Source organism: Rosa rugosa, chromosome 1 (genome assembly GCF_958449725.1).
Source record: "Rosa rugosa chromosome 1, drRosRugo1.1, whole genome shotgun sequence".
Classification (NCBI taxonomy): Eukaryota; Viridiplantae; Streptophyta; class Magnoliopsida; order Rosales; family Rosaceae; genus Rosa; species Rosa rugosa.
The window spans coordinates 59788791-59814400 of NC_084820.1; the positions used below are offsets into that span (position 1 = coordinate 59788791).

A 25610-nucleotide genomic window follows, 5' to 3' on the forward strand; every position below is an offset into this window, starting at 1 on the left:
AGGTTTTGGAGCCAAACACAACCTCCTAGTGGTAGGATGAAACGTCGTGTCGGCGGATTTATTTCTGATCGTCAGCATATTGGGAAAGCTACTTTATTGGTTTTATGACATTGCTTTAACTTTTCGATATGCCACCATTCTTGTAAAGCAAATGGAGTAGTCAATATGACACTCTTTGCTACATGGTGCATGTTCGAATACATTGCAGTAATAATGACTCCTGTTATTATTCGGGAGGTCTTCTTGGGTTTATTGTAATATGGGGTTTATGTTTTATGTTTCCCCCTCCCCCCGTATTCATCTGTTTCATCATTGAAGGTCAGAGGGCGGTTACACCAGCCCTTATTTAAAAAAAAAAAAAAAAAAAAAGGAAATGGGGTAAGTGAGGCAAAAATGTCTAGAATTATGATAAGGGTTTTTGTCCATTTATCCTATTTCTAGAGATTTTTTTCCCACTTACCCCATTAAGTTTTTTTAATTCCCTCTTATCCAAAACACTCGAGGTCTTCCCAATACCCCATTAAGATTTTTTTTTTAATACCATTTTACCCTCACCTTTGTTACTTAGATAGAAAGAGAGAGAAAATGGAAGAAAGAGAAACCATAGAGGACTTCGCCGGATTCCGGTCACCGGCCGCCGGAATCAGGCCAACTTTCGCCGGAATCCGGTCACCGGCCGCCAGATTATTTCTAGAGATTTTTCTCCCACTTACCCCATTAAGTTTTTTTAATTCCCTCTTACCCAAAACACTCTAAGGAGGTCTTCCCTAATACCCCATTAAGATTTTTTTTGTTTTTATTTTTTTTAATACCATTTTACCCTCACCTTTGTTACTTAGATAGAAAGAGAGAGAAAATGGAAGAAAGAGAAACCATAGAGGACTTCGCCGGAGCCCGGTCACCGGCCGCCGGATTCCGGTCACCGACCGTCACCCACCGGATTTTTCCGAAAACCTCTATTGCCCCCAATAGACATCTATTTCCCTCTAATAGACGTCTATTGCCCCCCAATAGAGGGGCAATACAGGTCTATTGCCCCCCAATAGACGTATATTGCCTCCCAATAGAACTTTTAGTCTATTGCCCCCCAATAGACGTTTATCAGCCATGTATTGCCCCCCAATAGACGTCTATTGCCTCCCAATAGATCTTTCAGTAGCTGGAATGGTAACTACTCTTTCTAAAATTAGACAAATAAAACTGAGTAAAGAAACAAAATGAAGATATTATATCAATTTTAAAACGTCTATTGCCCTCTAATAGACGTGTATTGCACCCCAATAGAGGGACAATAGAGGCCTATTGCCCCCCAATAGACTTTTAACAGGCCTCTATTTCCCCTCAATAGCCTTGTATTGCCCTCCAACCCTCCAATAATTTTTTTTTCCTTCCTTCCTTCCTCCTACCCCCATTTTCCCAAAAAAAAAAAAAAAACTCGTTCCCTTTCTTTTCATGATTAGTTCCACTGGGTCTCTTCACATGTGAGCCTCAGAGCTTGTGAGGCATGCATTGATGATATTGGAATTGAATCAATGCTTGGCTTTGCTTGCAAAAATTAAAGAAGACAAACAGTGGCTCGGTACCAATAGCCCAAAGCATGATTGCTAAAAGTCTAAAACCGTACATTTGATATGCGAAATTTGGAACTGCAGGCATCAATGTTTAATGAACTTCCTCTCAGTTCAGACCAAACTTCAAAATCAGATTGATCCCAGCGCTGGCATCAGAAGACCGCACAACGCCAGCAACTGAACCGATGAGACAAACTCTTGAACCTCCATAACCTGTACCGGAATCCTCCGAGAAGCTCCTGCGCTCGACGCCGACGAGGTGGACTTGAAACGAGCACCGGAGGAGGAAGGAAGGCTTCGACGCCGGCGAGCTTGAAGGAGGCTTATGAAGCGCGACCTCGTCCTCCTCCCCAGTTGGAGATTTAGTCGGCCATGTCGTTGGGAAACTTTCTCCAGCGAAGTGGAGAGAGAGAGAGAGAGACCGGTAGAGATCGTGCCGGAGAGAGAGAGTGTGTCGTGCTGCAGAGAGAGATGGAGAGTGGTATAAAACCTAATTTATTAATTAGGTTAAGATTAGAATTGTCATTTTACTTCAAATTGAGTTAGTGGGAATAAAAACTTGTTGCTGTGGTAAGTGAGATAATTTTAGCTGATTTTAGTGCTTTGAGTCAAGAACCCTTATGATAAATTGTCAAAATCAATAAGCTTACAATGAGGACAACCGCGTTAGAGATTGACCATATTGACGAGGGTTTACACAAGTAAGTCGCGTTTGATCCTTGTTATCCATCTCATCTCCGTAACCTACCTTCCTCATAGTACGTTGTCACTTCCGAGGCAGGTTCAAAGAACGTGGAACAACATGCAGTGGTAGTAGTAGTAGTAGTAGTAATAATACTATTGCTGCATATAGTGTTGAAGAAACAGGCTATATCTTCCAACGCGATGAGATTTCTGAAGAGAGATTTTCCACGTTCGTCAATTAATATTGGTTTAATCTCTACTACTCCAGCGACGACGGAATTTATGTTGAGTATGTTGTCAACTAGTTGTTCTCTTATTGGTTGATTTCTGATATGTCATGATATTAAACACTACGGATTGCATAGCAGGACCAATGAAGCTGAGATCAATTGGTGAAAAGGGAAGCCAGGTTTTTAACCAAAACCTGAAGATTACCCAGTTGGGGAAGTTGGGCCGAATCGAAGAAGCTATCAAAGTTCTCTCACAAATAACTCAAGGGAACACTGTCACATACAACTCTATGATGTCTGCCTAGGCTAAAAATGGTAGGGTTGGTAATGCACGCCAAATGTTTGATACAATGTCTCACAGAAACTTGCTGTCTTGGAACAATATGATTGCAGGGTACCTGCATAATAATGAGGTCGAGAGAGCTTATGGGCTTTTTGTGAGAATGCCGGAAAGAGATCTCTTCTCTCATGGACTTTGATGATAACTTGCTGCACGCGGAATGGTGAGCTTGAGAGAGCCAGAGGACTGTTCAATTTGCTTCCGGATAAGCGCGATGCGGCCTGTTGGAATGCCATGATTGCAGGGTATGCGAAGAAGGGGAGGTTTGATGAAATGCGGGCGAAAAATTTGGTTTCTTGAAATTCAATGCTTGCAGGGTATACTAAGAATAGGGAAATGTGTTTCGGGTTGAGGTTTTTGGCCGGCGAGGAACGTGGTTTTGTGGAATTTGATGTTGGACGGGTTTGTGCAGGTTGGTGATTTGGATTCTGCTTGGCAGTTTTTTGAGAAGATTCCAGACCCGAATATTGTTTCGTGGGTTACAATGTTGTGTGGGTTTGCGCAAAATGGGAAGATTGCGCAGGCAGAGGACCTCTTTGAGCAGACGCCAAGTAGAAATGTGGTTGATTGGAATGCAATGCTTGCAGGCTATGTTCAAGACCACCAAATTGACAAGGCTGTGAAAATTTTTAGGGATATGCCAGAGATGGATTCTGTATCATGGACTACAATGATCAATGGGTATGTTAGAGTTGGCAAGCTTGACGAAGCAAGGGAATTGCTAAACCGGATGCCATACAAGAACATTGCAGCACAAACAGCAATGATATCTGGATATGCTCATAATGGAAGGATGGATGAAGCAAGTCAGATCTTCAATCAGATTGCTATTCGTGATGGTGTTTGTTGGAACACAATGGTTGCAGGCTATGCTAAGTGTGGCAGAATGGTTGAAGCTCTATCTCTTTTCAGAAAAATGCTAACAAGGATGTAGTTTCTTGGAATACTATGATACATATCTGGATAAAGCCCTTCAAATATTTGAGGAGATGGGCGAGAAGAACATAGTTTCTTGGAATTCTCTAATTACAGGTTATGTGCAGAACGGGTTATATCTGGATGCACTTAAGAGTATTGTGATCATGGGACAGGAAAGAAAGAGGCCTGATCAGTCAACTTTTTCATGTGGTCTAAGTGCATGTGCTAATCTTGCAGCTTTACAAGTGGGATGGCAACTTCACCATTTGGTTGTGAAGACTGGTTATCTAAATGATTTGTTTGTCAGCAATGCCCTGATTACGATGTATGCTGTGGAATGGTTGTGAGTGCTAAACTAGCGTTTGAAGATATCAATCATGGGGATATTATTCCAAGATATCTGGGTATGCTCTAAACGCGTATGGTAAAGAGGCAGTAGAGCTCTTTGAAGAGATGCTAATAGAAGGGGTGAATCCAGATCAACTGACCTTTGTTGGGGTGTTGTCTGCATGCAGTCACAGTGGGCTGGTTGATTGGGGATTAAAATTGTTTAAGAGCATGACTCGAGTTAACCTTATTGAACCTCTAGCTGAACACTATGCTTGCATGGTAGACTTGCTTGGCCGTGCAGGGAGGTTAGAGGAAGCCTTTGAAATGGTGAGGGATATGAAGGTCAAGGCAACTGCAAGAATGTGGGGTGCATTACTTGGAGCTTCCAGGATACACCGGAATCTAAAGTTTGCCAATTATGCTACCAAGAAACTTTTAGAACTCGAACCTGATAAAACTTCAAATTTTGTGCTATTGTCAAACATGAATGCTGAGGTAGGCAGATGGGATGAGGTTGAAATAGTCAGCATGTTGATTAACCAACGTAAAATGGAGAAGCAACCCGGCCGCAGTTGGATTGAAGTCAGGAATCATGCTTTTCTCTTTGATGATCCAGTGCAACCCAGAACAGCAGAGATATGCAGTGTACTGAACTCCCTAGCCAGAGAGATGAAAAACACTAGTTCCTTCATGACATCTTACAACTGATGAATGTTTTACCACCTACAGATACGATAAATGGTACGCCTTTTCGCTTTTCTTAAACTGCTACATTTTAGCACTTTGTAGATTATCAGACTCTTTTGTTAGTGCATATACAAATTATTGGGGTCCTCTTGGTAGAGAACTCGTACATTTCCATGGACATGGCAGGAAAGAAAAAAGATGTTCCAAGTAATTTGGAGCATATGTGCAGATAACATATACAGTAGAGTATCAAAATTTTCTCTGTTTTAATCATCTAGACGACCCTTTTGATTTCTTTTTTGGGCATGAACAAAGTACAGAAATAGAAATGCACACAGGCCTAATCTTGTTAGATATGAACAAAGAGAGATATTTTCTAGTTGCCCCCATTGGACTTCTACAGGCCAATCCAAGTAAAAGATGTGCATGTTCAACTCAATGGAGCACCATCACTAAACATATTTCTTTCCACTTCAATATCTTTGACATTTTCTCAAGCCATAATATTTAAAGAACCATAACCGTTGAAATGTTTTTTTTGCCATCTCCATGCTGTCTGTAGGCTCTGTTGAAGATTTGTGTGCTGAGCCATCCAGTTTAACTCTTCCCTTATCTTGGAAGGATCACTATAAACTTTAGCATAATCCCCTGGCCTTCGACCTAGATATTCGACCTTGATATCTGCCCCTGTCGCCTTCTTACATGCTTCCACAAACTCCTTCACTGAACTACCTGTTATCAAAGTGATTTAAAAGATTAGGATTACTGAGAGCCAGAAGGGAAAAGGAGGGTAAGTCGAGGATAGGAGAAAAATGAAATTTAAGAAAGAAGCTGGATTTCCCAACCTTTTCCAGTTCCCACATTGTAGATGCCAACTTTACTTGGCTGTGCGTTGGCAAGAGCTTTTACATGAGCATCAACCAGGTCAGTGACATCAATATAGTCCCTCACGCAAGTGCCATCAGGTGTCGCATAATCTATTCCTCTGACCTAGAAAACATGAATAAAGCAATTCACTTCTACAATTCAAAGACTAGTAGAGGATTTTTCCCTTCACAACTCTAGGCGAGAAGGCAAGTGGAAGGAGATGAAGTACCTTCAGTCCAGAAATAATTCCTCGAGCTGCATCAAAACAAGCTCCAGATATTCGGCCTTGCTCACGTAGCTCAGGACGAGGAGCCTCTCCTAATCTTCCCTCAGGATCTGATCCTATAACATTAAAATATCTGCATATAGCCATATATATGTTAGTGATGGTGGGGAATATGTGCTCTATACTGCTTCCAAGTAAGCAGAACATAACAAACAATATAAAGATGAGGTATAGAAACACAGGATTCAACTACCGTAAGATCATGACTGCCATGTTTGAGTTTTTGGAGAAATCCAGTATGATATCTTCTGCCATCTTCTTGGCTTTTCCATATGGATTGATTGGAACCTGAAATTAGTGCATTTATAAATACAGAGCGTTGGACCATGATAGAGACCAAAAGTTGTTATATTGACCACAGCATTGATACAGGTATTAGTGTCTGTTGTATATGGTTTGATGTTAGACTATAAACATAAGATAATACACTTGTGCGGATAACACAGACTAAGATAATGAATTATGGCAATTCTCTAATGAATTCTTACTTGCTTAGTTTCTTCTGTAATCGGCATAGTCTTGGGTTCGCCGTATGTGGCACAAGTACTAGAATAGATCAATGTCTTTACATTGTGTGCTGCCATTGCCTCCAAAACCAATAGAGTATTTGATGTGATATTATGATAATACCTGCAGAACAAAATGATTAGAATATCGAGCATGTTTAAAGCTTAAAGCTTATAGTTACTAATGCAATCAGCTCATAATTAAAGATTAGATACCTAAGAGGTTCAAGTGTACTTTCACCAACATAAGCAACAGCTGCAAAATGCATAACAGCATCAAATGCATTTTCTGAGAAGATTTTATTGACCTAAAATATAGGAATCAAGGAATGTCCAACACCCAGTGTTTTATTGAAAGAAATGGAGAAAAACAAAAATCAGTGATAGTTTCAATTAGCATGATTAGGATACAGCTTTTGCATCTCCCAGGTCAGCTTTAATAAACTGAAGCCTCCCAGGTTCTGGAAATAACTGCTGAAGAATCCTAACAGCACCAATATTTCCTCGAGAAAGATTATCCTGTAACAAGAGATTTCAAATCAGTAATGTCCAGTGAGTAGTTTTATTCAATCTTAACAATGTTTGTGAATATGATCAAGAAAAGGCTTCTTTACCACTATGGTTACACGGTATGAATCCTTCAGCAGCCTAAGTGCAGCATGAGAGCCTATGTAGCCAGCACCTCCAGTAACCAATACATGTGTTACTCCTGCTTCGTGATAAGAGAACTGCACATACAAGAGATAACAAAGTCAAATTTTACAAATCATGGTGCCAGGAAACAAAATTATGACAAGAGAGAGTCCGGATCCTCTTCTGATCTTTTGGCAGCAGTCTTCTGCATATGTTTGATATTAACCCCCACACTCATCCATCAAACACCAAAACAATGTTGTTTTGGACAAATAAGATCGCCAGACTCCGAGCTAGCTATGAGCCTATGACTGTGAGTTACTTATACGAATCAGAAAAATACCAGGTTGCGTTCATTGCTGGAGTTAAGTGACTGCTTGTACACGAAAATGCAAACAGTAATGAGGACTGCAGCTGCCAAAAATCTGCCTGGAACATTGCCCCTTCGTTTCATGTCTGCAAAATCCATGGCTAGCTAGCTGCTGCAACCACAGAATGAAGTGAAGTGAAAAATTAAATGGACTGTGAAGCTCTCTGTTACTACTTTTTGTGCTTATAGCAGGAGTTGAGACAAGGACCAATTCTTCATTTTAATAACTCCGGCCATAGTATACTCTCGATGTGTCCTATGCTTGTAGTTAACTAAAGGTCAAGAAGTTTGCCGACCACCATCAAATTATACAGACTTTTGGCCTTGACTTGGCAAATCACACACAGAGAGAGAAGAAAACCCAGTAAAGATTACAGCTCAAACTACCGAAATCCGATTAGTTTTCAACTAGTAAAATTGAGGATTCATATCGAAATTCAAACCAACACAAGAATCCCACACTAGAAAGTCTAAAAGCCAAACGTAAAACGTCAAGGAGATCATATACAACAGATTTAAAAAGCAGGGAGTTACATAAATTAACACAGATTAATGGAACGTTATGGAAAACCAGAAGGCACAGGCATCAATAAAGACACAGTGAGAGAACAAGAAACATATGACAAAGAAACCTCAACTGCTCACCTCGGTGAACCAGAGATATATAGAAACGGAAACGATGGAGGATCACTTAATGGATCTTTGTTGGAGAATATAAAGGAAAATGTCTCTGTATACGTTGCAGAAGAACTGGAATATATAAATATATTGGACCGGTACAGAAAATACTATTAACAAATGAGTCCACCAAAGAACAGGGAGGAGTGAAAGGGAAAGAAGAATAAGCAAATTAAGCATGAAAGTTGAGAGGGATGAGAGACTTTTGGACCAAGTCCAGGGTTTTGTGTGTAAAAGTCGAAGAGGGCGAATTTGAGCGTTAAGGGATGACAAAGCAAGACACGTGCATGCGTTGAAGGTCAGCGCCATCTGCATGTGAAGCTTCGATGGTGCCTGAAGCTGTGCGTTTCATATTACAAAACTTGAGGTATACAACATGTTCATCCCTGTCCTTTATTTTCTTTTTCTTTGTTTACTCATTTGTTTTTGTTCATGATCTATTGTACTCGTCTGGTTTTGATTCGTGACAACTATATATTCTCCCCCAATCATTTGGAATTTTGGATATAGGTGAGCCATTTGGTATACTCTAGTAGTCTGGTTAATAATTCAGCTTCTGAGATTAGTATAATTCCTACAGAAAAAAGACTGGTCGCTTTGCCTTCATTCTAATCCAGAATCTGGCCCCAAGTGCTTTCCTCTCCAACTCCTTTGAGCAGTGCTTAAGGCACTTCCAAGCTTTAAATTAAATTATTGTTGGGATAATTGAAAATTCCATTGGTTTTTGTGTTTTTGTGTTGAAAGTTGAAACTTTCTACTTCGTGGGTCTCCACAATTATAAGAGGTACCTCTACTCTCCTAGAGTCCTAAGCTTCTACCTAAAATGGTAGGATGACTTTACCTCATTCTTGCACTGCATAGCTTTCTGGCTGCATTATAGACCATCAGTTGATCAAAGTACATTTCTTTTGGATAGAAGATATTATTATTGATATGTGATTGATTTTGAATTTAGGATAAAATTTGAGAGTGAAACTCACGATCTTCATTTTACAATCCACACTCAATGTTTCATTTTTTAGTTTTTAAGTTTTGTTTGTTTGTTTGTTTTTTTTTTTTTTTGTAATGTAGATTGTAAAAATGTGATGTTGAGATATTTAAAAAAAAACACAGATTGTGGATTGTAATATGATGAGTGCAGGTTTCACTCTAAAATTTTTAGAATGCATATTCTTATAGTTAGTTGATTGCAATATTAGAGCTATGTTTGCGTTTTGAATGATAAGTGATGAACAAAGAAAAGCAAAAACCACACAACACAATTACCTGTCAGTGCATCAAGTCTCAACCGAAACATAGCGTAATGTGTATTCTACTTACAAAATACAATATTCTCGTGACGTAACATATGAAAAGGTAATTAGTGATTGTTAACGAAATCATTTCAGTCTCGTCCAATGTCTATATAAAATCGCTTTCAGATATGTATACTTCCCTAAAAGCCTATTTCATACAAAATGAGAAATTCTCCTACAATACCGAATGAAATTCTAGCAAGAACAACACCGTGTCTTATATGCTTTCTCTAAATCCTAGCCACATAGAATATCCTTTTTCTCGTTCCACGTCCCCCCGACGCTGACGTGTCAACAACCCTCCCATCGTGGAGCCCACAGAGCTCCTTCTTATCAAGTCAAGGTCAAGTGCAGCTGTCAGGCCACGCGTAACTCTCCGATTCGCTCCCACACCGACCGGATCCAACGACCCACATTGCCCCTCCGGAAGTCCGAATATCCGACTTTAATACAGAAAAAGAAACAGTTACAAGACACCCAATCCCGCCCCGCCACGTAACCTCCACTCCCTCTCTCTCTCTCTCTTTCTTCACCGCCATTCTCCTCTGAGCTCGGCACGTGCGCGAAATGCGAAAGTCGTCGTCTTCATTCTCTCTCTCTCTCTGTGGCTTTGCAAAATGACCTAACCCACCACCACACAGGTTTATATCCCTCTCTGAAGAGAGAGGGGTACCCTTTTTTTTCGTTTTCTCTATTCCTTCCCACCGCGCCCTCCGATTCCCGTCTATTTACACTCCCGCCATTTTCCCCCAATGCAACCCTCGCGCCTCCTTCACTCTCCGAGGCCGTGATCCGGCCCCCCCCCCTGTACGACGTCGTTTCTGCGGCTTCTTCTCCGGAGCGAATCGGCTCTCTAGACATGGAGAGATCTGGTAGCGGCGGCGCCGATTTCAGGGACTTGCTTCGGAGTTCCTCAGGTCCGGTCTCGTTTTCTTAAGCTTTTCGAGATCTACTCCTGGTTTCTTCGGACTTTGGATTTTTGTTTTTTGTGGAAGCGTGAATTTGAAGGAGGTTGCGTTTTTTTTTTTTTTTTTTTAGAGTTTGAGGAATCAATTGCATGAGGAGCTTTTTGGCTTTTCGGAATATTTTGTCAGCTTCGAGATGAAGAAATTAGGGTTTTTTTTTTTCGATGATTGGAGGATTCTCTGATCTGGAGATTGTTTTTGGTTCAGTCTGGACCTGATTCTGATGTTTTTGATTTATTGTTGAACTTGTTTGGGGAGCTTGTTTGTATTGGTTGTGGTAAAATCGATTTCTGGCGTTTGTGATTGTCGATTTGGTTTGCTTTGTAGCTGTGTTGAAGCAAGTTCTTGTCTTGGGCTAGTTATGACGATGGTTAAAAATTTGTTTGTGTTTGTGGTTGAAATTGATGATTTCCTGCTCAGGGCTTTGGATAGTGATGAGACAATTGTTCATGTTTAGCGTGAACTGCACAATTAGCATCACCTTCATTTACAAATTTTTTTTTTTTACTTTTTGAAATTTGAAGTACTAGAGTATCAGCTCTACTGATTTGGATGCCTAACTTTGTTGCAATTGTCGTGCAGAGAATAATGCACTCTTCGATGCATCACAATATGAATTTTTCGGCCAAAATGTGGCGGAAGAAGTTGAGTTGGGGGGTTTAGACGATGAGAATGACAGAAAATCTGTATTTGGGTCCGTGGATAATGAGTACCATTTGTTCGAGAAGGATGAGGTTAGATTCTCTTCTCCATTGAATCTTACAATGCAATATAAAGCCTTTATGCAGTATTTGATTTTGTAAAATCTGTATTTGATCACTACTTCATACAAAAAATTACTTTCCACTACATTGGTGTGGGTATGTTCTGCATTATTCATTCTGGGTATTCAAGCACATTGCATTGTGCCGTATGCAGCCTTCTCCCTCCCTTTTTTTCCCCTTTTGTATTAGTAGCTGGTTGTCTATGGGTATATACTATGAACTTATGCAGCTTATTGGTGACTCAGAACTGTCTCCGATATAAAGCATTTCCTTGACTCTAATCTTATTCCGTTTTTGTATTTAGGGCCTAGGGTTGGGATCTTTATCTGATGTGGATGATCTGGCTACTACTTTTGCAAAGGTCAGCTTCCTTAACTTTGATGATCTTATTCCTAAACCCTATTTCAAAGTATTTCAGTTGCAATCTTTCATTGCTGTAATCCCTAAATTTAATGCTGATGCTCAGATATTCGAGTGTAGTGTTTTTATATTCTTCCTTTATACCATTTTTCTTTTGTTTCTAGAATACTAGTAATTTATGATTCTCCTCTGTTTATAAGTCTGCTCCCCAATACCCTTTTTCTTTCTTTTTTTTATATTTTTTTTGTAAGGCTTTCATAACTTATTTATATTTTTTCTTGAAAAAAGATGACAGTTTTTGAAGAAATTTGAAGGTTGTTTGAGAAATTTGTTTGAAATTTTCTCAAAGTGAGGTACTAATGAAAGCTTGGCTGATTGTTGTTGCATGTAAAAAAACAGCTTCTTCAATTAATTGACTTGTTTAAAACCATGTTTCCAGCCATAGAATAGATACCTCCATTCTTTAGTCTTGTTTCTTTCATCATGATCTTGTTTAAAATAGCACCCTATTTTTATCTATACCTATTATATGGAGCATTTGTTAATGGTACAACATTCCCATTTGTATATAGTAACATTGATATTATCGAAGTTTCTCGTCTAGATAAATTTATAGATATTTTTCTTCAATAGTATTCTATCATTTCTATGATCATATGTTAACATGTAAACACTGTTCAAGGAGTGATACGAATGAGAGCATTTAGTATTAAGATAAATGGCAGTGCTTTTCCTACATGTGACATGTAGTTTTGAGATAATTGAATAATGTTATTTTTTCAATTAACCATGTACATTATAAACAAATATAAAATTTCCTTTTATTTGCTTTTCTGTTACACAGTTGAACAAAGTTGTAACTGGACCTAGACACCCAGGCGTTATTGGAGATAGAGGTTCTGGATCTTTTTCACGGGAAAGTAAGTATTTCAGCTCTTCTGTCATCATGTTATTAGTGGTTCTTAGGTCCTTTGCGCTCATATACCTGCCCAGGTCTTTTATATATATATATATATATATAATAAGGATGTAGCTATTAGGTGATATTGTAATCTTTTACTAGGTTGTACCGGGTGTTATCGAATTTTCAAGTGCATAGGCCTTTCAGTCATTTTGGTATGAAGGAAAAAATATCATCTAACTTTCCCTCCTAGAAATTGCAAATTTTTGTTTGTCATGTGTTTTAACCAGACTTTCTTATGTTAAGGCATCCCATTTCATTCAGCAGTTATAGTCTCAGTTCTAAAATGTAAACTTTCTTACCTATCCGGTTTTATCTCCTGGATGATGGTGCTTGATGTAGGTATGAATTGGAGAGCTTTTATACTATTAATGTGAGGCTTGACAAGACTTTGTTTGCTTTCTAGATCTGGATCAGGATTTAGGCCTGCTTTCTAATAATTTAATATACACGATTGACTGGATCTGTTGCTTCTCATTTTTATTGTACAATATTTGAAGTAAATTGGGTGAAAAATAGCCGCAGTTAGATTGTAGCATTAAACTCATGGAATGGTGACCATACAACCTTCTCCCTTTTCTCCCCATCCTAAATTAATCACATTTTTGATACCTAGTGAGGTGCTTGATTTCTAGCATTTCTAAACCAATTTTATGTATTTCTGTAGTTTCTATTAATGCTTTTATTTAACGGCAAGTTCTCTTCAGGTTCATCTGCTACTGATTGGGCCCAAGATGGAGATTTTGGTAACTGGTTGGACCAGCAGATGTTTGATACAGACAATTCTCTGGACGGAAAAAGATGGTCATCACAGCCACAATCGTCTGCTCGATATCCAGAATCAAAACCTTTGCAGAGAACATCCTCATACCCTGAGCAGCCACCTGTCCTACAGCACTACTCCAGTGAACCAATTATAGTACCCAAATCAGCATATACCTCATTCCCTCCCCCTGGAAATAGGTCCCAGGGGGGATCACCACAGCATCTGAGTCTTTCTACTCTATCTGGTGCTTCCCAGTCACCTTTTTCTTCATCAAATCTTTCTTCTTTATCTAACTCTAATCTTCATCTGGCTGGTGGTTTACCTCATGGGTTGCATTATGGAGCGAACATGCCTCAGTTCACCAACCCTGCCCTTTCATTCAATAGCAGGTCACAAAATCATTGGGTCAACCATGCTGGAGTACTGCATGGGGATCATTCCAACCTCTTAAACAATATATTGCAGCAACAGCTACCTCATCAAAATGGACTTTTGTCCCCACAGTTATTGTCAGCTCAGCAGCAGCTACAACAGCAGAGATTGCACCGTCCGGTTCCGCCATCTTTGGCCCATTTTGCAGCAATGCAGTCCCAACTATATAATACCCATCCTTCTCCCTCACACAAGCCAATGCATGGATTGCCTGACATAAGAGAGCATAGACCTAAACATAGAGGCAAACACAATCGGTTTTCTCAAGGCTCTGATACTGGTAGTCAGAAAAGTGATAGTGGGTGGCTCCAGTTCAGATCTAAGCATATGACTTCCGAAGAGATAGAGAGTATTCTCAAAATGCAGCATGCTGCAACACATAGCAACGATCCCTACATAGATGATTATTACCACCAGGCAAGTCTTTCCAAAAAAGCCGCTGGATCGAGGTCAAAACACGCTTTCTGCCCATCTCATCTGAGAGAGTTCTCTTCCAGAGGTCGTAATAGTAGTGATCAGCATTCTCATTCTTCTGTTGATGCTCTTGGGAGGATTCCTCTCTCTTCCATCCGTAGGCCACGTCCCCTCCTTGAAGTCGATCCCCCTCCTGGTGAGGGGAATTCTGAACATGCCTCTGAGAAGCCTTTGGAACAGGAACCAATGCTTGCTGCTAGAATAACCATTGAAGATGGCCTTTGTCTCCTTCTGGATGTTGATGATATTGATCGACTTATACAATGCGGTCAGCCCCAAGACGGTGGAGTTCAACTTAGGCGAAGGCGGCAAATGCTGCTGGAAGGGTTGGCAGCATCACTTCAGCTTGTGGATCCACTTGGGAAAGGCAGCCATGCAGTTGGGTTGTCTCCAAAGGATGACCTCGTGTTCCTAAGGTTGGTGGCTCTTCCTAAAGGCCGAAAGCTCCTTTCTAGGTTTATCCAGCTTCTTTTCCCTGGTAGTGAGCTAGCCCGTATTGTCTGCATGACTGTATTCCGTCATTTAAGATTTTTGTTTGGAGGTCTCCCATCTGATCCTGCAGCTGCTGATACAATTACCAGTCTTGCAAAGACGGTTTCTGCATGTATTAATGGTATGGATCTTCGTGCTCTAAGTGCTTGTTTTGTTGCGGTCGTTTGTTCATCAGAGCAGCCACCTCTTCGTCCCCTTGGAAGCCCTGCTGGTGATGGGGCCGCTATTATATTGAAATCTGTTCTTGAAAGGGCAACTGAACTCTTAACTGACCCTCATGCTGTTGGGAACTGTAGTGTTTCTAATCGTGCCCTCTGGCAGGCTTCCTTCGATGAATTCTTTGGTCTTCTTACCAAGTACTGTCTGACTAAATATGAAACTATTGTGCAATCAATATTTACACAGTCCCAGCAAAGCACAGAAGTTATTGGTTCAGAGGCCACCAAAGCAATACACCGGGAAATGCCTGTGGAGCTTCTACGTGCCAGTCTTCCTCATACAAATGAGCACCAAAGGAAGCTTTTGTCAGATTTTGCTCATCGATCCATGCCCATTTCTGGCCTTAATGCCCATGGTGGCAGTGGTCAAATGAACTCGGAATCGGTAAGGGGATAATGGGGAATACTACAGGACATTTTTCTTGAAGGTGTCTTTGAAAACATAATCAGATGATTGATGGTGATTCTATGCATATCAGGGGAATGTGAATCTGCTTTACAGTGGAAGGGTTGCTCATCTCTGGGGAGTGCAAGGGTACTGCATCTCCATCGAAGTAATTTTATAAAGCTTCGCTTTTATTGTTCTTTTAACTTTTTACTGTTCTAAAAATTAAGTAAACATGTGATGCTCGTTTTGATGAATTCGTAGTCGTGCTCAAATGTGTAATATGGTGGGAACTCTAGAAGGGAGATTTGAGTCTGGAAGTTGGTTCTTCTGGGAGCTTTATTTTGGTGCTCTGTGTTGAACTGGAAGCATAGGGATAGAATGTACAGGGTAGTCTTACAGAACCTTCAGAACTCCTCCTGTTCCGGGTCATTTTCTGATGTTTAAAAATTCAGTTATGTAAGATGAAGGTTTTTTTTTTTTCTTTTCTTGTCCTTTCGTTTACTACTTATCTCCTCTTTGGCAGTTCTAGTTTTGTCATCTACACCCGATTTTTCATTTATACATTGTGGTGAGTGTTCTTTTTCTTGCCAATGTCCTGCTTTTTCTGTACATACTTTCCATCCTGCTCCTATACATATGCAATTTTAGTTGCACACTTCCAAGTTTCAAACCCTAAAGAGGCTGGCTGAGATTTGTTCGAGCCTAAAATTGTTACCATTTGTGACTCAAGTTTCACACCATATGTAATCATGTAACCTGTTACAACATCCACCAAGGCTTAAAAATCTTCTTTTTCCTAGCCTAAAAAGAGGATGTTTTAAAAAATAGCTGTTCCTCAGTTGCAATAAGGATTGTATGTTCAATTCAGGGCTGACCCATTTATGTCCAAGATTGGATCCCATTTGTCCAAAAAAAACAAAAAACATTTTAAATAAACTAAATTGATTTTGCTTTGCCGACCAAGTATTATCAGAAAATTTATAAAGCAACTCTTTAGTAATTATTAGGTTTCATGGGCTGTGAATTTATTTTGCCTTAAGTTCACAAATTTTCATAGCCATTCTTCATTTTATTTTACGTTGCACGAAGATACATAAATGCCTTTGAAGCACCCTGATGGAAACCATTGTACTTTGTTAACATCATGTTGCTGGGATAAAAAAAAAAAAAAGGATGGCAATAGGGTGAGTTGGGGATCACGATCACAATAACATCCCCATCCCCTCCTCAATCCCCAAGGAACATTATCGGAGATTCCCCATCCCATTCCCATTGGGTATAAGGTCTCCCTACCCGCCCCGATTTTCAATAAGAATTTAATTAATCAAACTCTTTTTTTCCTTACTTTCTTATGAAAAGTTAAAAGCAATATAACATTTTTTTTGGTCAAGAATCAATGTAACATAAATTCCTAATATTTAAGTATATACTGAAACGAATCTCAACCTTACAAAATATATATTTTAATATAAAGTTAAACCACAAAAAGAAAAAGAATGTAGGCACAAAAATATATACTTTTAAAACTTTTAAATTAAAAAGAAAGTCGAGAAACTATTATTGGGCCCAGCCAATCCCTGATTTAAAGAATGAAGATTAGGGATCCCCATCCCCATTCCCCAGTTGTCCCAAATTCCTCCCCCATTAGGGTCAGGGATCCAATGGAAACCCGCCCCGATGAAGATTTTTGCCATCCCTAGATAAATCACCTTGAACTATATTTCAATGCTTCACATTGTCAAAATAATCCATCCACAAATAACTAGTTTGAAGTATGTGAAAAAAAGAAGAAGAAGAAGCCGATCAGTTAAGGAGTGATGTGCTCTATTCTTGCTGATCTCTTTCTCATTGTCCAAAAAGCAGCATAGTATCGGTTCTGCAAGGAAGAAATAACCTTAGAATGAATAACCCATCAAAGTCGTTGAATTGACCTTAAAATGAATAAAGCATCAAAGCTTTGAAAAGAAACAACCCTTGAATTTAGGATTCAAAGTCCCCTAGATAACTCGTAAACTTTTTAGTTTCAAAACCATACGTTTATCCGAAGAAGCAGTTTTGGACCCTAATGACATTAAGATCTGCTGCATACAGCACTAAAATGCCCATATAGATGAATCTTGCTAGCGCTCAAGGATAAAAAAATACAAAGATCTCATACAATAAAAGAGGGGCAAAAAAGAAAATAGGAAAAGCTTCAGTCCTTTGGCTCTTGGGGATACTTACTTGCATCATTGATCTGGGATTTGTAGTGTAGGTTGTCTCAATGGTTTTTTCCTTCTGCAGTCGATGAACAAGTAGTCAATTTATACATATATAGTTGTTCCCATATGTCTAATAAACAAAAAAGAATGAAAAAGAGATTACCTCTATATGAAATCCATAATGCAAAGCAACCCTCTTCACATCCTCCAAACTCAGTTCAATAGACATATCCTAAAAAACCAAAGAAAACAAGTTTAAAGATCTAGTTCTTTATTGGAGCACATCAAGACATGAAATGTGCTTTACCGAACAGAAACTTACATCTCCTTGTCCATATACATCTGCAAAGTGATATAGTAGGGGACCCATATTTATCCAAACCTGTTATTAACTCAAGCCATTAATAGTGCAACAACATAGGGTAACGAATTTAAGTATTCAACAATGTCGTGTGCCGTATCAATAAAGAGTGAATAACTTACGCCGCCTTCTTTCAAGATTCTTGATATGATTTCAATGTATTCAACAATGTTGTGTGCCGTATCAATAAAGAAACAGGTCACAACTGCATCCCAAGCACCTGTATGTGCCATAAATAATCTCCGTGAGATATACATAGAGGTTAGTTCATATATGTTCCTGCAGCAGTTGCATGCATGTATCAATTTTTACAAGGAATCCACGTCATTCCTTGTGAGTATTAAAATAGAGCAGATTAAATATCCATGCCAATAAGATTAAATTTCATGAGCATCAAATTCCGTATATAAGTATAAAAATAGTACCATTATGACATACATATTTGCTTACCTACTTGGCTTGGATCGTTATAAACCTCAACAAAGTCACCGCCACACATAGAAAAGCCTTCAGTAATCCCTGCACTGCTTGCATGAAAATCCAAATTGATAGTAAACAGAGCATATAAGTGAAACTTGAGGGAAAAATGGTATTCAAATTATTAAAACAAGAAAAAAAAAAAAGGCATGAGATTCAACATAAACCATCATGGCATGTTGTTTCATCAAAATAAAGTGTACGGAATATGTATTAGCACGGTAACAAAAAATCGTGAGGGTATGTTTCTACCCAGGATACCAATTGATGGCAACTATTCTCATCTGTTTCTAGGTCATAGTGATAAGAAAATGAAGACTATCCAAGTATCCATCAATAGCACCCAGAATTTCAGTGTAAATTCATGATTCATGGACACGACTAGTTTAAAGCATCCTTTAAAGCTTTTCAAGAAATGATATCTTTGTAAAGGACAAGAGCAGAAGTTCCAACATGACTAATGGAAATTCAACCAGAAAAGTGTGCTTCTGTAGCATTACTAAAGACAAAAGAACACGAGTAGCAGCATGAGTACCTAGCGGGATGAATATCTGGTATTGAAACGGGACGAAGTTGGTCCTCATCTGAAAGTGAATTACAATTGCTGTGGATCCACGGATATATTGTCCACTCCCCAGCAGTTTGACAACTGATAAACAAATCAAGACCAATTACATCGGAAAGAACAATCTGAAAACTCCTGATATCATATATATGGGTCAGGATCAAGGGACACGTTTTTTGACACAATTTTTTACATCTTTTCTTAGCCTTGAGATATAATTACATCAAACGGTTCTCATAGCTCCACTAATGATGTGATAATTGAAATATAAATATTTTTTTTTTATTAAAAATACAAGACTAAAAAATAAAATAACGCTCTCTCTCCATCTATATTTATAACATTCTGAGTTAGATGAGATCAAATTCGGAGGAAGCAGAGAGGAATGTTAAGAAGAATCATTGGTCAATGATATAGATGGAGGAGTCAAACTCTTTGGCCCAGATATTGAGCATTGGTTTTGAACATCAGAAGCAATGTGGTTATTATGGGAGCGGAGGAAAAAGAGAAAGGAAGTATAAGATGATGAAGAAGAAGCCTATTGTTTCTCTTCATGCGATGACCATATTTATTCACCTCTTCAACTCTATTATTTTATCCCCCTTTTTCAGAACACCAATCTAATCTTAAGCTTAATTACAATTCTCTCTTCTCGTTGGTATTTTCATGGGTAATAAGAAGAAGAAAGCTACTATACTTATCCACTTGTTCTGTTAATTTAGGATGGTAGCTTGTTACTTGTAGGTATCGGGTTGTGTGGTTTTATGTTTATTTATTTTTATGATTCTTGATTTTTGTATTTTAGGGAAGATTATATATTTGTATTTCTGAAATTATTGCCACATCATTTAGTGGAGCTATAAGAACCATTGGATATATTGAAATCTAAAGGCCAAAAAAGAATGTAAAAAAATGTGTCAAACAATGTGTCCCTTGATCATATATATATATATATATATATATATAGGAAAATGATTTTTGACCAAGTGTAGTGACATTCTTACGCATTGAGAATAAAACTTGAGCATATCATCATGTAGTATGAAAATTCATTTCCCTGGCTAATGAAACCTGCATATAGGATGAGAAACTTTATGCATTGAGTATGAATATATGAACAGAATTTTTAACAACCACAATGTATGCACACCTCGACATGAGATCTCCAATGCAAGCCGCCCAAGTCCAGCACCAGGAACTAAACAGGCAGGAGGGCTGTTCAACATAATCTATCATTATTTTTACATTATAGTAATATGGAAAAAATAAAAGTACTTAGACAATATGAAACATGACCATGTTGGTTACCATGGTCTACAAAAGAAGTAACCCTAGTAAGACAAAATGAAAGAATAACAGAAACAATAGAAAACAAATTGTACCTTTCCTTACAGCGATCAAGAAATAGTGAATCAAGTTCTTCAAGTATAGGCCTGTAGCATTGATCACGTTCTTTCTGACCCTGTATTAGATACGATGACATAATTAACAAGTAAATCTTGGACCCACAGATGAGATGACCTAGAACGTAGAAATTAAGGATAACTCATCATGTACCTCTGCTGCCCAGTCTCTAACTATGTTCCGTATAATACATCGAACCTGTAGTTGGAAAAGAAAATAAAATTCTACTAGATTAACATAAAGTTTCAACTTTCTAGCAAAAGGATTCACTTTGACTTTGCTCAAACGTCTTAAAAACTAGAAAGGAAAATCTTGTCGTTAAATTTGTTTGTTATATCAATTTTTTCAAAAGAGTATTGTAGAGTCAGAACTCCAATCCATAATTGAGTCAATATACCTTATCAACATCAACTAATGGAACATGTAATTGAATTGATGGATCCAACCACGTGCGCGTTGATGAGGACACCTGAATATGCGACACAAAGAAAGATTCAATATCACCCAAGTCTGAGGCCCTGTTTGGTTAACCCGAATGTTAGAATGGGAAAATGAATCGAACTCCTTTTCCTTCTGGGATGGAATGGAATTAATTAAGAATTTCTATGCATGGGGTTTGGAACAATTCAGGAATTGAAATTAGGAAATGATCGGGATGAATTAATTAAAAAAAAATTCCGATAATACCCAAATCGAACTTCAAAATCAATTTCCAACACAAATCAAAAACAAAAACATTCAAACTTTAATCACTTTTGATATCATGAATATGAGGAGTCTGGGCATATATATGAATCTGATAACCACATAAACTAAGAAATGATAGAGTTCTAGGTCAAATTCCATCAAGAAAAATCCAATACTGACTATTCTTCTAAACTCCATAATCTCCATTGGATTCTCCTTCAATCTTTCTCTATTTCTTTTTTTCACCTGTGTTTCTCTAATCAATGTCATTTCTCCTTCTACATTCTTGACTGTGAAACTTTACCTTCAAAATTTGCTCACTTCTCTCATCTGTATACACCTAAACCCAGACCTGATTATTTCAATTTTCTTTTCTACCAAGACTCATATCGCCCAGCTTACAAGAGTGATGAAAAGTGTTATTTACTCTTTTTATTCCATTTCTTCTCTTTCCAAAGAGAGATTGATGGGAAGTGAGGGAATGGTGTTGGGAGGTTGGATCTATGGTAAAAGTCTTTGAAGAAGAAACACTGGTGAAAACAAGAATTAACTTTTCATTTCCGTTGGATGAAGGAATTGAAATACCACAATTTAGGTGGTATTTCTATTCCGTCTGTTTGATGAAATTTGACTCCGGTCAACTCATTTATTTCATTTTCCTTTCCTAGCTTGTGACTTGACCAAACGCTATAATTCAATGGAATGAGAAACTATTTCTCTTTCCAAGTCTGATTTCCTGGCTAACAAATGGGGCTACAGAGGAGTTGACAACAAGTTCAAATAAGATATTATAGCTTTAAATAAAGCAAAAACCTTACATTTCCATTGGAATCAATGGCATTATTTGCATGACAATTATGTATCTGTTTGGTATATTCCAAGCTTAAAGTGTGACTCCCGTTGATGGACTCACCATGACCTTCATGCTTCTCCTCCTGCAGTAACGGACGTATGTCAAATTTAGAGAGAGAGAGAGAGAGACATAGATGAAACCGACCATACATTCAGTAATTATCTTATGAAAACTAACAGTCGCATAAGTGATGCAGAGACCTTATTGGTACTCACCCCTACTGGTGAATTGCAGACTCTGTTGCTCCCTTCCACCAGACCCAGACAGGAATGATCAGATTCGGAGACATGCATACTTTGACTTGCGGAGGTTGATTGAGAAGAGCAATTTGTTACTCTAGAATCATCATGATCAGATGGGATGTTTTCAAGATGTAAGCCATCACAAACATCTACATCCTGGCTCAAATCAAGTGGGGGTTCAAATTCCTGTAACATAATATAGTTTTGGCAAAACAAAATAAGTCAAGATACCTTAATACCAATTAATCTTGATTGGGGGCATCGTGCACATATTTAAGTCCTTTGACAAGTCATGAAATGTTGCAATATCAAAAAGACATGAGAATATCATCAAAATGAATACGTTAAAAAGAAAAAGAGATACGAGGGAAGTTGGAACTAACCTGAAGCATATCGAAAATGAAATATGAATTGGCAGAAATACACCTGCAGAATTAACTACCACATCAGTTGCACTTTTCCAAATTCTCCTTTTGCCAAATTATTTCAGAATTACCATTGTAAGAGAGTACTTGAAAGTTATGTGCTATAGTTTTAGCATTCTTAGCTTATTTATATGAAGATACTGGCTGGTTGGAAACACAATTGGACTATATTAGTCTAGATTATACAAGTAAATTGTTAGCAAATTCCTCCACTGAACCTTGGGATTAGACACAAACTTGATTTTCTAAAGTTTCCTTTGTTAAATGTTGCAGCATAGCCACTTTGCAGATGCACTCCAGAATATTAAACAATACATGTGCCAGTTTTTGGTGTGTCATCTCAATTTTATAAATTCAAAAACTAATGATGAATTAAGGAAAATTTACCGTCTTAGTCTTTCAAACTTAGAAGGGTGGTGAGACAGTAGAGCCTGCAATGAAGAGAAAGTTGGAAGGTGAGTTGGAAGATTGGGGAATGAAAAGATGAAGAAAGAAAGATCAATTCATGCATAGTTTCAAACTGTTCGAAGAATGTCAATCTTCTCTGATTTCTTGTTATTTTTTTAGCAAAAACAAAAGCCTTCATACTAATGATAGGCATGTATAGATATTCTGAGCGCCAAGGTAGATGACAAAAGATGTGAAAGATACCGAACTAAGTTTTATTCATAATGAAGACTATAATAAATATGTGAATCAATCATGTCAAATCTATCAAATCAAAGTAAATACCGCAGTAAACTCTGGCCAAACATCCTATACCCTAATAATTCATAATCACTATGCTACCAATCCCAAATAGAATTAAGCACGTAGTACCATTTAGAATGGCAACAGCACATGCTCCAGAGTGCAGACGGTTTCCTTCAAATTGTACTATCATCAATCATGAATTCCAGGGTATACAATGCACTCTAGCACTATTATTTCTAGTAAAGATTAGACCTTTTTCTGTTTTTTTTTTTTTTTTTTTTTTTTTTCAGATGAATGTAATCATTCTGATTCAAAGTTAACCCTCATATAAAACAGGAACTGTAACTGGTGAGAGAAGCGCAGTAGTACCTTATGGGCTGGTGGAAGCATTTTAAAAGATCTTTCATATCTTCTCACGTCCTCTTCTGCAGCCTCCGGATAGCTATATACGAAAATCAATCGCCAAATTAAAAAGCATGGAAACAACTTTATGATGAGACACATTTATTCAAAACTACAGTGCAATATTTGATATGTATTTGGCAACTGACGAAATAGGTTATACATCATTAATGAAAAAGCTGCTATATACGAAAATCAATCGCCAAATTAAAAAGAAAGGAAAAATCTTTATGATGAGACACATATATTTAGAACTATAGTACAATATTTGATATGTATTTGGCAACTGATGAAGTTCGTTATACATCATCAATGAAAAAGCTCAAGCTATATACGAAAAATCAACCGCCAAATTAAAAAGAAAGGAAAAAACTTTATGATGAGACACATTCATTCAAAACTACAGCGCAATATTTGATATGTATTCGGCAACTGACGAAATTCGTTATACATCATCAATCAAAATCTTCACAAAAATCACCAAATTAAAAAGAAAGTCAAAAACTTTGTACATCAGGATTCGGAATGAGAAACATTATTCAAACTAGATGGCGGTATTTCATAAGAAATAGGTTATATATACATGATCAATGACAAAGCTCAAAAATCTTCAGCAAATCACAGCATTACAAAATGAAAGAGACAATGCTTACGAAATCATACACAAACAAATCAAAATCGGTTGAAATAAATGAAGGAACAACGATTACAGCAAATCACAGCTAAAAAAACCACTACAATTACAGCAATGTCGAAACCACAGACTCTACATTAAAATGAAGGAACAACGAAATGCGAAAGCTTTCGAAGCTCCTAGTTCTTATTACCAAAATCAATCCCAATTCCGCTTCAAAATTCAGATAAGAAACCAATAAATCCGAAACCATCACGAAAATTAAACATAAAAGCGTTACGGAATTGAGAAAGAGAGAAGTACTTGAGGTAGGCGCTGACGATGCGCCTGAGAGATTTGATTTCTAGGGCTTCTTCGAGCTTCCTTTGACGACGTCGTTCCTCGTCGTCGTCTTCTTCTTCTTCTCTTCGGAGAATCAGAGTCTCGTTCATTGGGACTGACATGGTGCCACTCCCTCTCCTCCGCTGTCTCTTCTTTGCTGGAGGACTCAACACTACCCAAGTGAGTCAAATTACGTGATATATAGGGACCCAAGCCCAACGGTATATTGGGCTCCTTTCAACAGTTATTGGATATCTGTAACTTTGGGCTTTACAGATCCGGAGGGAGCAACCAACAAAAATGTTATTTTTCTTGAACATTGTCACAAAAATGATATTGGGAATATACCCAACTACCCTTGGCATAGTGATTACTAAAAGATATAATCTAGGGGGCAGTGCGGTATTTCCACATATAAATATCGTCATTTCTGCTAGTTATCGTTTGGTTTGCGGAATTGAGGGATTGGAAAATGAAACTTATTTCTTTCCTATGTTTGGTGCATGTCCACAAAGAAAGAAACAATTTTCCTTTAAAAAGGAAAAATATGGGGGGAAATGAATCTCCTATCCTCCAAATTAATGATTCATTTTCTCTTCTATTTTCTCTGCATTAATTACATAATATAAATACATTTCTATCTTTGTTGAATATTATTATTGACAATTTTATTTAAGAAATATGAGATTTGTGTAATTATATATTTTAATATATGAGGATATAAATGGAATATTAATATGATTTAGTTTTCTTTCCTTGCACAAACTAAACACTATAAAATGGAAATAAACATATATTTTCCCGTTGCTTACCCGACGTTTTTAAACAGTGGAAAGGAAAGCTAGTGGGTGGTTTTTCTTTCCTATAGAAAATACAAAGGAATTAATTTTCTTTCCGCAAACCAAACGACGTACTGTATAATTTTGTTCTTCATCCATACTTTGGTCATTTGGTGGCAAGTTGAAAATTACGGTTTCCTCATTCCATTGTGTGTATTAATTGTGAGACAATTTCTCTTCACACCATGCATGGGCTTGGAAATTTTCCGGTTGAGTAATTCCAGCTGCTGCATCTTCTTCTCAAATTTGGAGAGCATGAGCTGGGAAATGAGAAGGTTAGCGGCAACAGGA

General features: G+C 38.0%; 3 protein-coding genes and 1 pseudogene across 5 annotated transcripts; 2 read left to right on the forward strand and 2 right to left on the reverse strand.

Moving 5' to 3' along the window:
• Positions 1-2275: 2275 nt before the first annotated feature.
• LOC133725792 (pentatricopeptide repeat-containing protein At4g02750-like) lies at positions 2276-4832 on the forward strand (annotated as a pseudogene).
• A 170-nt stretch (positions 4833-5002) lies between these two features.
• On the reverse strand, positions 5003-8526 carry LOC133725794 (UDP-arabinose 4-epimerase 1-like). 2 transcript variants are annotated; one of them, XM_062153175.1, is made up of 10 exons: positions 8068-8526; positions 7396-7531; positions 7034-7147; positions 6831-6938; positions 6636-6727; positions 6402-6543; positions 6107-6201; positions 5857-5986; positions 5606-5750; positions 5003-5492 (listed from the first exon to the last, which is right to left on the reverse strand). In XM_062153175.1, the coding sequence occupies exons 2-10, from the start codon at positions 7519-7521 to the stop codon at positions 5254-5256; spliced, it is 1191 nt and encodes a 396-aa protein (XP_062009159.1). In that variant the 5' UTR covers positions 7522-7531; positions 8068-8526; the 3' UTR covers positions 5003-5253. The 2 variants fall into 2 exon arrangements, with proteins under 2 accessions (XP_062009159.1, XP_062009158.1); XM_062153174.1 differs by having other exon boundaries at positions 7396-7534; positions 8068-8525.
• A 1422-nt stretch (positions 8527-9948) lies between these two features.
• Positions 9949-15696, forward strand: LOC133725795 (protein PAT1 homolog 2-like). Its single transcript, XM_062153176.1, has 6 exons — positions 9949-10312; positions 10943-11094; positions 11429-11485; positions 12329-12404; positions 13153-15212; positions 15307-15696. Exons 1-6 carry the CDS (start codon positions 10255-10257, stop codon positions 15391-15393), a joined length of 2490 nt encoding a protein of 829 aa, XP_062009160.1. The 5' UTR covers positions 9949-10254; the 3' UTR covers positions 15394-15696.
• Positions 15697-16645: 949 nt separating this feature from the next.
• LOC133725796 (uncharacterized) lies at positions 16646-24665 on the reverse strand. 2 transcript variants are annotated; one of them, XM_062153177.1, is made up of 18 exons: positions 24463-24665; positions 23493-23565; positions 22818-22861; positions 22389-22431; positions 21964-22191; positions 21729-21845; positions 20621-20692; positions 20377-20421; positions 20202-20281; positions 19970-20034; positions 19824-19890; positions 18790-18903; positions 18228-18301; positions 17900-17997; positions 17739-17798; positions 17580-17648; positions 17439-17492; positions 16646-17091 (listed from the first exon to the last, which is right to left on the reverse strand). In XM_062153177.1, exons 1-18 carry the CDS (start codon positions 24600-24602, stop codon positions 17023-17025), a joined length of 1512 nt encoding a protein of 503 aa, XP_062009161.1. In that variant the 5' UTR covers positions 24603-24665; the 3' UTR covers positions 16646-17022. The 2 variants fall into 2 exon arrangements, with proteins under 2 accessions (XP_062009161.1, XP_062009163.1); XM_062153179.1 differs by having other exon boundaries at positions 21979-22191; positions 24463-24664.
• Positions 24666-25610: the final 945 nt, after the last annotated feature.